Genomic DNA, 14,062 nt, shown 5'->3' with positions numbered 1-14,062 from the left:
CATTCTCCTGGCCACCCCCCACAACCCCACCACCGCCGCCATGCCCTGGTACCAGTGCAGGTGAGCCCCACGTCTTCCTCGTGGTCACAGTTGTGCTTCCCCCAAGCCCCCGAGGGGCAGTCGCTCAGCGAGGCCTCGCTTCCCTTACAGCCCATGTCATCCAGCCAGATGGGCCCAGTCCCAGGGCCGTAATGGGTTTTGCCTACTCGAGGCCGGACCTTTCCACAGCCCAGTTCCCAGCAGGCCACAGTGGCGTCCCGCAGGTCCCAGTTGTCATCACACACTGTTCCCCAGCGTCCGGCATGCCACACTTCCAGCCGGCCGGCACAGCGGTTGGGCCCATCGGCCAGACGAACCCGGAACAGGCCTGCGTGGAAGGCCCTTAGGTCAGGAGGGAGGGTCAGCCTCTCCCATTCTCTTCCCACACCCCTCACGGCCACTCACCTGATTCCCCAGTGGTGCTAGCACTGGGAGAGGGGGCTGGGTCTTTGGGTGACTCTGGAGACCCTTCTGGGATCTCAGCAGATGGCTCCAGGGAGGCCTGAGGGATACTCTTGATAGTGGACTCAGAAGTCATTTCTTGGGGGCCTTGAGTGGTCAGCATTGCCATGGTCTTAGTGGTCCGTTCTCTGGGGGCCTCAGGGGTCAGTGTGGCAGTGGTGTGAGAGGTCCATCTCTGGGGGGCCTCCGTGGTCGGCCTTCTGGTAAACTCAGAGGTAGGTCTTCGGGAGGCCTCAGTGGTCAGGGCTGTAGTGGTCTGTGAGGTTAGGTTTCGGGGGCTTTGGGCCCTGGAGTGTTTCGTGGTTGGCATCACTGGGGGTTGAGTGGTTGGTCTCTTTGCATTTTTTGTCACCCACTTCTTAGTACTCTTAGGCATTTTCCCTGGGGCCTTCGTGGTTGTTTTCTCCAGAACACTGGCAGTCACACTTGCAGAGGGCTTGGTGGCCAGCTCTCCCGGGAGCCAGGCATCCCGATCTCTCCCCAGTCCAGGAATCCAGCTCCAGCTGAAGGGGTCTGAGATGGAGTCCAGGCCTGGGGGCCCTGGAAGGTGAGTGGCACAGGAAGAGAAGACGGAGACACCATGATGACAAGATCATCTACCCAGGCCCCTCCTTCTCTCCAGTCATTCACCCAGTTCCCATTCATTCATCATTCATTCATTTATTGTCACAAATATTTATTGAGCACCTCCTATGAGCCACACACCGTATTAGACCCTTGGGGAGCCTGTGGCAAGCCAAACCCAACACCACCCCCGCCTTCTTGGCATTTACAATCTGGACATAACTGACCCCCTCACCCTTTCACACCTGACCGCCCTTCTCCATCTCCTCAGCTTCTGCTCTGAGTCAGGGCCTCATTTCCTACACCTTCTGACAGGTCTCCCCACCTCCCTGTCAATTCTTACTGACAGGCCACTCCTGAACTCAGAATCCTTCTGTGGTGCCCCCGTGGCCCTCAGGAAGACGGGGACAGAGGGAAGAGCCGTAGCTTCCAGCAGAGGTGATGCCTCCATCCTTTGAGACACCACTTTCCATCTTCCATCTTTCTGATTAGCACACGTGTGCAGTAAAGGATTAACCTTGCCCAAAGAAGGGTTTAGCCTTTTCCCCGGCTCCTGGGAGATGACTTCGAAGCCTTTGGAACACCTTGCCTGATAAGAGATTTTTTTCCCTGGGGCACTTGGGCCATGCCAGATCGCCTTTGCTAACAGTGTGATTTATGGTCAGCCACATGTACGTGACTGAGTCCCCACGAACACTCTGGACGCCAAGGCTCAGGGGAACTTCCCTAGTTGGCAGTTCCTCATGTGTGTTGTCCCACTTCGTTGCTGGGATAATGAAGTGCTGTCTGCACAACTCCACTGGGACAGGACAGTTGGAAGCTCACACCTGCTCTCTCCTGAGCCCTGCCTCAGGCGCCTCTTCCCTTGGCTGATTTTAATCTGTATCCTTTCACTGTGATAAATGATAACCCTGAGTGTAACAGATTCTTTGTTTCTATGAGTTCTTCTAGCAGATTATTGACTCTGACAGTGGTCTTGGTAACCTCAAACTATAACGAGTCACACAGGTTTGCAATGATTTGTTAGAGTATTTCTTTCTCTTCATGAGCTATGAGCTATTCAAAGACCAAGACCATGTTCATTCCATTCATGAGCCCAGCATGAGGACCTTGCACCTGGCAGCCTCTTCAATTTAATAACAGGCATTGCCTGAGTTTATGTTAATTGGCTCTCACTTCGGCTTCTCTCCATCTCCCAGTGCCCTGCCTGCTTCCTTTCATCTTAGGAAAGCTAAAGCTCCTTTCTTAGTGGGAGATTTCCTTGATTCCTGGAAGGAAGAGGAAGCAGCAGCTTCTCTGAGTGGGAATCCCAGATCTGCCAGTTAGTTGTTGCTGTGTGATCTTGAGCAAGTTACCCAACCTCTCTATGCCTCAGCTTCTTTATCAGTAAAATGGGCATAACACACACCACCCTAGACTTATTATGTGATTTCAATGTGGTTATATATGCAGAAACACCAGGACAGGGCTGGGGCTTAGGAAGCGCTCAATCAATGTTAGTGCCCATGTTAGTTACTGTTCCCCTCCAGGAAGCCCTCCTGGAGTCAACAGATAGCTAGGGCCTCCTTACCAGTGCAGGTGACCCCAACATCCTCATTGTGAGCGCAGTTGTGCTTTCCCCAGGGAGCAGCAGGGCAGTCGGACAGCGAAGCCTCGGTCCCCACACAGCCCACATCATCCAGCCAGATGGGGCCCGCGCCCCAGCCAAAGCGGCCACCAGCAGGGTCTGGCTGCCGAGGTCCACCACAGCCCAGCTCCCGGCAGACCACGGCTGAGTCCCGCATGTCCCAGCTATCGTCACACACGGTCCCCCAGCGCTGGTCATGCCACACCTCCAGTCGACCTGAGCACTTGCTGGGCCCAGCCACCAGGCGCAGCTGGGGGGACCCTGGGGTAGAAGAGACCCAAAGAATTAGAGTCAGGGAAGTCGCCCAGCCTCCTGACTCTTCATCCACCTTTCTCTCCCCCCATCTTCCTTTCCACTCATACATCTAGGCCTTCCCTCCATTCATCCATCCTTTCCTCCAGGCAGCAAGTATTTCATGAGGCCTTTTTTGTGCCATTTTCTGCATTAGGCACGAGGGATAATGAGTCAGGCAGAGTTTGGAGGATCCTCAAAAAGCTACACATCAAATTACCATATAATCTAGAAAGTCTGCTACTAGGGATATACCCAAAATAAACTGAAAACAGGTATTCACACAGATACCGGTATGTCAATGTTCATAGCAGCACCATTCACAGTAGCCAAATAGTAGTGGTTGTACAGCATTTTGAATGTATAAATACCACTTAAGTTGTATACTTAAACTGGTTAACTTTATGTTACATGAATTTCACCTCAATTAAAATGTCTTTTTCCATGCAATTGTTCACCACCCTTAATTTTCTCTCATTATTATTGGTTTAATAAGGGTTTTTTTCTTCTTTTTTAGATTTTATTTTCCTAACCTCTAGACCACCAGGGATAATAAGGTGTTTTGTTGTTGTTTATGAGTCAGGCACAGCCTCTGCTTTGAAAAGCTCTCGGTCTTTAGGGAAAGTAGCATGCACACACTTCATTACAGCTCAGCAAGCTAAAGGGAGTAGTGGAAGTGCCCAAAAGGCAAGGCAGACACACAACGAGGAGAAGGTGAGAAAAATTCTGCCTGAGGAAGCTAGAGAAGCCTTCTCAGAGGAAGTCCTTTAAAAGACAGGGAGCAGCAGGCCGGGCACGGTGGCTCACACCTGTTAATTCCAGCACTGTGGGAGGCCCAGGCGGGTAGATCACCTGAGGTCAGGAGTTTGAGACCAGCCTGGCCAACGTGGAGAAACTCTGTCTCTACTAAAAATACAAAAATTAGCCAGGCATGGGCTGGGTGCAGTGGCTCAGCCTGTAATCCCAGCTACTCGGGAGGCTGAGGCAGGAGAATCGCTTGAACCGGGAGGCAGAGGTTGCAGTAAGCCAAGATCGTGCCACTGCACTCCAGCCTGGGTGACAGAGCGAGACCCTGTTTAAAAAAAAAAAAAAAAAAAGACTGGTAAAAATGGTAAACTTTATGTCATGTATGTTTTATCACAATTGTTTTTTAAAGAACGTGAGCCCTGGAACAAGTGTTTTTGCTTGAATCCTGGCTCTCCCATTTCTCAGCTGTGCTGCCTCATCTGTAACATGGAGACCTGTCAGTACCCACACTGCAATGGCTGTAAGCATCACCTGGACTGAGACACGGAGAGAACTGGGAACAGAATCAGTCACCAGGAGCCAGTGCATGCTCGTTCAGTGTTAGCTGATATTATTATTCAGGAAAAGGGGAACGAGGCCTCTGGGAATGGTGATCATGGTGAAAATAAGTTGCTGCTTTTGTTCGGCCTTTTCCCATCTTGAGGAGATAGCTGTGTTAACCACGCCTTTTTATTTTCTGTATTTCTGATGCTTTGACATCTTGGAGCATTCCTGATCCTGAGGGACTGACCCTCCCAGGGTTAGCTAATTCCTAGAGATGGTAAATGGCTTGAGCATGCCTTTTGTGTGCAAACCACCCTCTCCACTGGGCTCTCGCACCCCAGGCCACTCTGCACCTGTCCTCATTGCCCCAGGGCCAAGTACCAGATGACTAAGGACAACCCTGTGAGCCGCCACCCTCCCCACCTCGCCTCGCTGAAATTCTTCAAACCAGCCAATTCTAAGCCTGCTCAACCTGTCTCACCTATTCTTTCCTGCAAAAAACACAAGAAAGACCCCTGCACCTGGCCAGGTGGCTCATGCCTATAATCCCAGCACTTAGGGAGGCCAAGACAGGAGGATCATCTGAGGCCAGGAGTTTGAGACCAACCTGGACAATAGTGAGGCCCTGTCTCTACAAAAAAAAAAAAAAAAAAAAAAAAAAATTAGCTGGGCTCCAGTGGCATGCAGCTGTGTTACCCAGGAGGCGGAGGTGGGAGGATCACTTGAGTCCAGCAGTTTGAGGCTGCAGGGAGCTGTGATTACACCACTGCACTCCAGCCTGGGCAACCAAGTGAGACCCTGTCTCTAAATAAATGTATAAAAGATTCCTGCCGTGCTTCCCCCTCACTCCCTCTACCTCCTGCCTGGCCCTGGTGCTTCCTGTGTGGCCCTGTGTGGCACACCGTCCTCTTGAGAACCGTTAGTCACTATCTTTTTAGTGGCTGTCATCTCCTGAGCTCCTGGCCTCACCATACCTGGGTAATAATAACACCTATATTTTAAAACAACAGTCCTTTCAATACTCATGAAAGAGGCCAGGCGCAGTGGCTCACACCTCTAATCCCAGCACTTTGGGAGGCTGAGGCAGGCAGATGGTTTGGGCTCAGGAGTTCAAGACCAGCCTGGGCAACATGGCAAACCCCATCTCTGCAAAAAAATACAAAAAATTAGTAGTCCCAGCTACTTGGGAAGCTGAGGTGGGAGGATCACTTGAGCCTGCAGGTTGAGAGGTTGAGGCTTCAGTGAGCCATGATCACACCACTGCACTCCAGCCTGAGTGACAGAATTAGATCCAATCTCAAAAAAAAAAATATATATATATATATATATAGTGGAAAGGAGGCAGGCAGAACCATTGATCACATTTGCTAAAGAACCAGAGACTCTGGAAAGTAAAGGTAATGTTTGAGCAGGGCTGTTGCTTGAAGCTGGCCTTGAGTACCCCATGATGGATCCTACAGCCACACCATGCAGCTCGGGAATAGAGCAGACTCTTAGCCCAGCATCCTTTCTCTTATCCAGGACTGGCTACAGAATTTTGGGGGCTCGGTAAATGATGAAAGTCAGGACCCCTTGTTCAAGAATTATCACATGCTCCCAGATGTGACAGCAGAGCATTGAACCCAGCTCAGTGTCCTGGGCGAGGCCCCTGTGCTCCTCTTCTCCACCTTTCTCTTTGCAAGAGGCCCCCCATGAGACAGTCTCAGAGCTGAGGGATGGAAACAGAAGGAAGGACCCTGTTTTCTTGGGGAGCATGGAGGGACTCACCGGCTTCCGGTCCAGGCTCCCAAAGGACAGTAGGGGAGGCTGGAGGAGGTGAAACGCCTGCTGTCCCTGGAGCCTGGCTCGTCATGGTGGATAGGGGCCTGGAGGCAGCCTCCCTGGGCGTGGAGTTGTTGCTGTCCGTGGGGGCCGTGGGAGGGACATAGCCTAAGGGCATGCCTGTGGAGCAGGGGGTAAGTGATTGCCACCCCCACACACCCTCCATCCCGGAGCCGGCACCCCCACCTCCTGCGTCATCCTTCCTCAGTCCTCTCAGCTGCACACGGAGATCTCTTCCTGCCAAACCTCCTCCCTAGACACAGCCCACGGCTTTCCACATCCCTGACCTGGGGAGAGGGGGTGTGAATGCGGAGCAACGGAAGAGAGAGAGCAGAGGGCATGGTAGCTTAGGGGTGACAGAGAAGCGGGGGGTGACCTTATGCAGAGGAGAAGGCTGGCTTCCGCCGGGGGCCAGAAGGCAGGGCCGGCCAGGGCTGCCACAGGGCTGAGGCTCATCCTCGCCTCTGTTTCCATTTGAGGCTGGATTGTTCTTGGCTGTGGGAGCGTCCTGTGCACTGCAGGATCCTAAGCAACACCCCTGGCCTCTAACCCCTGGGTGCCAGGAGCACCCCCACCACCAGCTGTGACCATCAAAAATGTTTCCAAACACTGTCCAATGTCCCCTTGGGGGCAAAGCCACCCCCAGCTGAGAACCACTGACGCAGGGTGACGATTCAGAGGGGAATAAGATGGCGGAGTGGAAAGTCCGGACAGAGGGCAGGAAGGGTGCGCAGGGACCCACCCCCCCCCCCAGCGGACTTGACCCTCCGCTCCAAGCACCACCACGCCCACCTCCCGGTCCTCCACCACAGCCCCCTCACCGTCACACACGGCCCCGGCGTCCTCGCGGTGGTGACAGTCATGCTGGCCCCAGGGCCGAGCTGGGCAGAATCGTAAGGCCGTCTCATTTCCCCGACACCGAAGGTCGTCCAGGATGATGGGTCCGGACCCCTCCCCAAAGAAGGCGCCCCCAGGGGCAGCCAGCGCCCCTCCGCAGCCCAGCTCCCGGCAGGCCACAGCGGCATCTCGCAGGTCCCAGGCGTCATCACACACTGACCCCCAACGCCCCCCGTGCCAGACCTCCAGGCGGCCGGCGCACCCGTGGGGGCCATCGGCCAGGCGCAGCCGAGGTGCTGGGCCTGGAGAGTGGGAGAGGGAGCACAGGGCCAGGAAACGAGGGTGGATGAGCGGGGACTAAGTTATGCTCAGGCAGGCTGCAACCCCAAGGTGACTCTGGGAAGCAAATATTCCATCTTCACTATCCAAATGAGGAAAACGTTCCAAGACAGGAAGTCACTGGCCCAGAGTCCAACTCTGGTGCATCCCCCATATCCCTTGCCTCGGGGCGGTGAGGGCTGGGGATGCTGGGAGCTCTGGCTCTGGTCCCCTGGATCCACCTCCCCTTCCTGGCCCCTCCCATCCTAGAAAGCCGGATTGCCAAGTCTCAGCGCTACTAGCATTGGGCATCCTCCTTTATCATGGGGACCGTCCTGTACTGCATTCTCTACCCACCACGTGCCAGTGGCAACCCCTCCCCTAGCTGTGACAACCAAAAATGTCTCAAGACATTGCCTGATGTCCTTTGGGGAGGAAGAGGATAAGAAAGCCCTCACTCCCTTGCCAGCTGAAAGCCACTAGTCTAGATATTAACCTCTTGCTGGCTTTAGGGTACATAGGGTACATTTCATTTTTTTATTTTTGGGGGGAGGGGATCTCACTATGTCACCCAGGCTGGAGTGCAATGGTGCAATCTTGGCTCACTGCAGCCTCGACCTCCTGGACCCAAGGAATCCTCCCTGCCTCAGCCTCTCCCAAGTAGCTGGGACTACAGGCATGCGCCACCATGCCCTGCTATTTTTTTTTATTTTATGTTTTGTAGGGAAAGGGTCTCACTATGTTGCCCAAACTGGTCTTGAACTCCTGGCCTCAAGAATCCTCGCAAAGCATGTGGGTTACAGGTGTGAGCCCGTAACCATGCCTGGCTCTTCGGGTACATTTCTGTTGGGGTAAGAGTTGAGTCATCACTGGAGGACTCTGGAGTCCCTGTCTCTGTGCCCCAACGAGGCAGGTGCAGAATCACCCCCAGTCACTGTTCTAGAGAAGAGCACAGAACTAGGGAGGAGTCTAACACACCTGTCTGCTTTTCCTCATCTGCAGACAGGGGAGGGGAGCGTCTCCCTCCCGGGGTTGCCATGAGAATTAAATCAGATGCTGGCGAAGCTCCCAGCTTCACCGGGCGCCTTAGTTCATTTGTTTCCTTTCTTGGCACCTTCACCCTCTCCTCTCCAGAGCCTCATCTTCCCTCCAGTGAACTCTGCTCTGAAGGTCCCACTTCTTCCCCCACAGCTTGTACACTAGGCATACAAAGGCACCACCCTCACCCCACACAAGCCTTCTCTGCCTCTCACTCCTACTCTGACCTCCATGTCCCCACCACATCCCTACGGCCGACTGTGCAGTGGCACAGGTGTGGGGCGTGGGTCTATACAGACCCAGAAGGGTCAGCGGCTGGGGCTGGGGCTTGCTAGGCACCTGGGTCTTGGGACATTTACGTCACCTCTCTGAGCCTCGGCCCCACATCTGTGAAGAGAGGGATGAGGATCCACCCCGTCAGGGCTGCGGGAGGCTCAGAGCGGCCCCAGGTAACGTGCACAGCACAGGGCCCAGCATACAGCAGAGACTTGGGTCAGCCTCTTTCTCTCTTCTCTTCCCCCTGGATACCCACTGATGTCAGCATTTCCTACCCGTCCTGGGCAGGCACCCAGCTTTGCCTGCAGCCCCTGTACTGTCCCCACCTCAGCGCTGATGAAACGCCAGGTGGGTGCCCTCCGCCTGCCGGCCTCCTACAGTCAATGGATCGGGCAGTCCAGCAGGGTGGGGCCTGGCCTTTCTCCTGTTGTTTCCAGGCCCTGCCATGGTGGTGTGTAAAGATTTGTGGAAGGAAAGAAAGGAAAGAGAAAGGGAAAGAGAGGGAGGAAGGAAGGAGAGGAGGAGGGAGGGAGTTCCTGAGCTCTCACCTAACACCCCCTCAACAGCTGTCTGCTGGGTTCTATCCCAGGTCCAAGGGGGATGGGAGAGGGGAGGGACCCCCCTGGGAGACAGCTAGACCCCCTGCCAAGGGGGTGTGTATGAGGGGAGGAGACCCCGCGCTGAGGGGGCGTGAATGAGGGGAGATAGGGGCTCACCCGTGGGTGTCCCCACCCTGCCTCAGTCTCCCTCCATGCCCCCAAGTCACCGCCCTCCCTCCCTCCTTCCCACCAGCTCCCTTGAGGATGGGGAAGGAGCAGAGGTTGGCCACAGAGACAAGGGCTCTCCGAGAGGGTCCCCTGCTGTGGCCAGCCCAGTGGCAGAGGGCAGGCAGGGCTCCTTGCATTCCAGGACTTGGCTCAAGCCTGAGGCAGGCATTCTTAGCTCCATCGCTCCTTCAGGAAAACTGAGGCTTAAACAAACGGTCACTGGCCTAGGCCCCGGGACAGGGCTGAGCGCTAGCCCAAGCCCCAAGCCTGCTCCTCCTGTTCCTGGCAAGGAGAACAGCAGGAGCTGTGGAAGGAGGGGCTGGAGAGCGTGGTGAGTGGGCGCTGGGCATGCGGAGAGCAGGCGGGCAGGAGGCAGAGCTGGGAGCAGGCCCGCTGCAGCTTCCTGGAGGGGCAAGAGGGAGCTGAGGTCTGAGGAAGATAGGAGGGGGCCAGGCCCCGGCCCGACGTACCGGTGCAGACCAGCCCGGCATCCTCGCTGTGGTCACAGTTGCTCCGGCCCCAGGGGCTTCGGGGGCAGTCTCGGAGGGCCTGTTCTCCTCCTCCACACCCCACATCGTCCATCCACACGGGCCCTGCACCAGGCCCGAATCTGGCACCCCCGGGGGCAGCCAGCGCCCCACCACAGCCCAGTTCCCTGCAGGCCACAGCAGCGTCGCGCAGGTCCCAGCCGTCGTCACATACGGTGCCCCAGCGCCCGCCGTGCCAGACCTCCAGGCGTCCGGCGCACCTGTGGGGGCCAGAGACCAGGCGCAGCCGCTCTGTGGGGTGAGCAGGGAGGGGAAGGTGTGGCCAGTGAGAAATGATTCAAACACCCCTTCCTCGATTTTCACCTGGGGAAACAGGCCTGAGGGAGCGGTGGCCTGAGATCTGCCCGCCAGCAGCTCGTTAAGAGGTGAGTCCACGATCTGAGTGGGCCAGGACACCTAGGCCTCCTGACAGGGCAGGAAGAAGAGGGGAGACCAGGCCTGGCCATCTAAATCCCTGGGGGAGGGACGCGGGGAACACTGGGATCCTTCCAGGGCCCCGGCTAAGGAGAGGGCACCCACAGTTCCTCAGTTTGTCTGGGCCCCGGGCCTCACAGCAACCAGCCTTGGGGTCGGGGGAGCCTGCAGGGAGCTTACCTTGGCGGGGGGCTCCGGTCATCAGCAGAGGGGCCCGGGTGGACTTGGCCTGCTTGGGCCGGGGGCTCTTCTTCCGGGAGGTGTTCTGGGGGCTCCCAGCTGGGCGGGGGGCTGGGAGTGGAGACAGCCAGGGGTCAGGAGCTGAGCCCCTCATCCTTCCTCCCACCTGGGGGCCAGGCCTCCGTCTCTGAGGGTCTGAAGTGATGGAGGACTCCCTAGGCTATGAAGGAGACGGGGTGGGGCGGGCGGAGGGCAGTGTGTCCCCTGGGAGTTCATAGTGCAGAGGTCCCTCTCCCCTAGGCGGGAGCAGGAGGGCATGCTGGGTGGGGGTTGGCAGGGCAGTCCCTCTCCCCTTGGGGGGAGCAGGAGGGCACGCTGGGTGGGGGTTGGCAGGACAGTCCCTCTCCCCTTGGAAGGAGCAGGAGGGCACGCTGGGTGGGGGTTGGCAGGGCAGTCCCTCTCCCCTTGGAGGGAGCAGGAGGGTGTGCTGGGTGGGGATTGGCAGGGCAGTCCCCTGGGCTCACCATTTGTCACCAGGGGCTCCTCCGTGCTGGGGCTCAGCTCCACCAACAGCCCTGGCCAGGGAGCCCCATCCAGGGGAGATGTTGAATCGTCCCTGGAGTTAGCCACACGCTGACCTGCGGTGGGGGGCGGGGACAGAAGCTATGAGGAGAGGAGGGGAATCCAGGCCATTTGGGTCCCTGGAAGAGGGAGTGAGCCACCTGGCTTTGGAGGGGATGGGAGGTTGGGTGTCTCTGGACTGCTGCACGCTCAGACTTGCTGGGGCTAAGGACTTGGGGTTCCTGGGTCATCTCCAAAGGAGCTCCCCCTGAAGGAGCAGCCAGGGTGTCCTCACCTGCGCAGACTACTCCCGCGTCCTCCTCGTGGGAGCAGATGTGGGCCTTCCAGCCCCGGTGGTGGCAGAGGCCCAGCTGCCCCTCGTTGCCCCGGCAAGCCAGCTCGCTGAGCCACACAGGCCCTGCCCCCTCCCCGAAGAAGGCGCCTCCCGGGGCGGCCAGTGCCCCTCCGCAGCCCAGCTGCCGGCAGGCCACAGCGGCATCACGCAGGTCCCAGCCGTCATCACACACAGTGCCCCAGCGCCCACCATGCCAGACCTCCAGGCGGCCAGCGCACCCGTGGGGGCCATCGGCCAGGCGCAGGCGCTCTGAGGGTTGGAGGGATGGCTGTGACTGGGGAGGGGCATCCTGGGGGCCCCAGGGCCAGGGCGACTGTAGGGGCAGGGGGCTGTCCTGCAGGTACTGTCGGTAGGCCAGTGGCCCTGCTCACTGGCCCCTGAGCCCAGACTCCTGGGTGCTCAGAGAGATGCGGCCAAACACCTGGGGGGTTCCCGTGCGGAGCAGGGGCCAAAGTCACAGTGGAATTCGGGTGGGCCGGGGACCCAGTGGGGGTGAGGCCAGGCCTGGATGGGCAGGAGGGGGAGGCCTGGCGCTGGGTGGTGGCGGGGGGTGGGGGGGCAGATGGGAGGAGTCTGGGCACTTACCAACAGCCTGGATCCCCACCAGTGCCGCTGGAAGGGAGGGCAGAGGGTGAGGCAGAGTGAGGGGCAGGCTGGGGGTGGCCCTTTCTCCAGCGCAGTCCCCTCATCTTGAATACCCCAACGCGCACATACACACACACACACACACACACACACACACACACACACGGTCCTCACACCTCTGAACCAGAAACCACACACAGACACACACACACACACAGAGACACACACACACACACGGTTCTCACACCTCTGAACCAGAAACCACACACACACAGACACACACACACACACACACACACACACACGGTCCTCACACCTCTGAACCAGAAACCACACACACACACACACACACACACACACACACACACACGGTCCTCACACCTCTGAACCAGAAACCACACACAGACACACACACACACACAGAGACACACACACACACACAGAGACACACACACACACACACGGTCCTCACACCTCTGAACCAGAAACCACACACACACACACACACAGACACACACACACACACAGAGACACACACACAGAGACACACACACACACACACACACGGTCCTCACACCTCTGAACCAGAAACCACACACAGACACACACACACACAGAGACACACACACACACACACACACACACACGGTCCTCACACCTCTGAACCAGAAACCACACACAGACACACACACACACACACACACGGTCCTCACACCTCTGAACCAGAAACCACACACAGACACACACACACACACACACACACACATACACGGTCCTCACACCTCTGAACCAGAAACCCCACTGCTGGGAGGCAGGACTCTGGACAGGGGCGGGCTGAGACGCAGGTCTCTGAGGCGGGTGGGGCTGCAGATGCCTGGCCCCTGAAGTCAGGGCTCGGGACCACGGCTTTGGTGCTCCCATATGGGCTTGGCTAAAGGTCAGATGTCTGGGAAATCCCCCGCAGGGTCAAGGCTGGGAGGCGGGCAGGGGGGCCGGCAGGGGGCAGGTCCCTTGGGCTTCTGGGTTGGCAGAAGGCTGGGCAGATCAGGCAGGGATCCTCAGAAGGGATGTCAGGGTATGCAGAGCACCAGTGACCAGTCCCGGAAGTTTGAGTCCCTAAACTGGACAAGCTAAGGGGTCAGAGGTGGGGGCCTAGGCCCCCTGAGTCCCCAAGGAGAACGGATCACTCACCAAGGAGGCAGGCCAAGACCCTCATGGTTGCAGCCAGGGCAGGGGATGGGGTGAAAGGGGAAGGAGAGCGGGAGAGAAGAGGAGGAGGCAGCTGGGGAGAGAGGGAGGGAGGGAAGCGCCTGCCGGAGGCGCCCAGGCCCGAGGAGGAGCAGGCAGGGCTGGATGCTTTGCCAGGAGGAAGAAAGAGGCTGCAGGGAGGCGGCAGGGGACGGGGGGGGGGAAGGAGGGGGCTGGCCGGCGGCTGAGGCATGGGGGGGAGGCGGGTGGCGGGCGGGAGGGAGGGTGTCCAACTGCAGACACCCACACGGGAGCCAGGCAGGCTCCAGCCAGCGAAGTGCTGTGCTCAGAGATGCTTAGGGGGTGGCCGGCTGCAGGAAGGCACAGGACAGGGGTTGGGGGACGTGTGCATGGGGAGGCAGCATGAGCGGGAGGGGGCGCCCACCTGCTGTCTCCTCTCTTGTCTGGTCAGGGAAATCCAGTGAGACCACTGCTAGGGTTGGGGGCTGGGCAGACCTGGGGCTCTTGGTGCACCAGCAAGAAGATTTGCAGCCAGACACCAGGAGGGACTTCCTGGGTTAGGAAAAGAGACTGAAAGACCCAGCCCTCCAGTCCTCCCACTCACTGGTAGATCTGAGTGTGAAGCCCCAGTCCCCAGCTGAGAGCAGAGGTTGAACTTCACTGTCCCAGAGGGAGCCGGGGTCGGGGGATAAGCAGCACAAGGGTCAAGGCTTGGGACGGGGAGGGCTCCACACTCTTCCACACACTCACACACACACACACCCCACTGCCTGCACACCAGGCAGCTGTGAGGCGGAAAAAATTCGGTAATGGGGAGCGTGACTCAGAAGGGCTGGCAGGGCCTGGGGCTGCCCCTGAGCTCACAGCCTCCCCTTCTCCC

At 57.8% G+C, this 14,062-nt stretch overlaps 1 protein-coding gene across 5 annotated transcripts in view; it reads right to left on the bottom strand.

Annotated features, from left to right (window-relative positions):
* The window catches only part of SSC5D (scavenger receptor cysteine rich family member with 5 domains), a 31,824-nt gene extending 18,094 nt beyond the window's left edge, over nt 1–13,730 (bottom strand). The window contains exons 1-11 of one of the 5 annotated variants that reach the window (XM_063719696.1): nt 13,607–13,730; nt 11,974–12,000; nt 11,329–11,637; nt 10,997–11,110; nt 10,473–10,583; nt 9,801–10,109; nt 6,916–7,233; nt 6,041–6,214; nt 2,636–2,953; nt 445–1,041; nt 53–367 (exon numbers count right to left, since the gene is read on the bottom strand). In XM_063719696.1, the coding sequence (XP_063575766.1) occupies nt 53–367; nt 445–1,041; nt 2,636–2,953; nt 6,041–6,214; nt 6,916–7,233; nt 9,801–10,109; nt 10,473–10,494 (2,053 nt within the window). In that variant the 5' untranslated portion in view covers nt 10,495–10,583; nt 10,997–11,110; nt 11,329–11,637; nt 11,974–12,000; nt 13,607–13,730. Of the gene's footprint in view, nt 1–52; nt 368–444; nt 1,042–2,635; nt 2,954–6,040; nt 6,215–6,915; nt 7,234–9,800; nt 10,110–10,472; nt 10,584–10,996; nt 11,111–11,328; nt 11,638–11,973; nt 12,001–13,164; nt 13,353–13,606 lie in introns of those variants that run through there. The other 4 variants (XM_024238312.3, XM_063719695.1, XM_063719693.1 and 1 more) reach the window with 4 other exon arrangements.
* Between the last annotated feature and the right edge of the window lie 332 nt (nt 13,731–14,062).

The sequence above is a fragment of the Pongo abelii genome, chromosome 20 (genome assembly GCF_028885655.2).
Source record: "Pongo abelii isolate AG06213 chromosome 20, NHGRI_mPonAbe1-v2.0_pri, whole genome shotgun sequence".
NCBI lineage: Eukaryota > Metazoa > Chordata > Mammalia > Primates > Hominidae > Pongo > Pongo abelii.
Note: the sequence above shows the minus strand (reverse complement) of the source record. Positions and strands in the feature narration are given on the sequence as shown.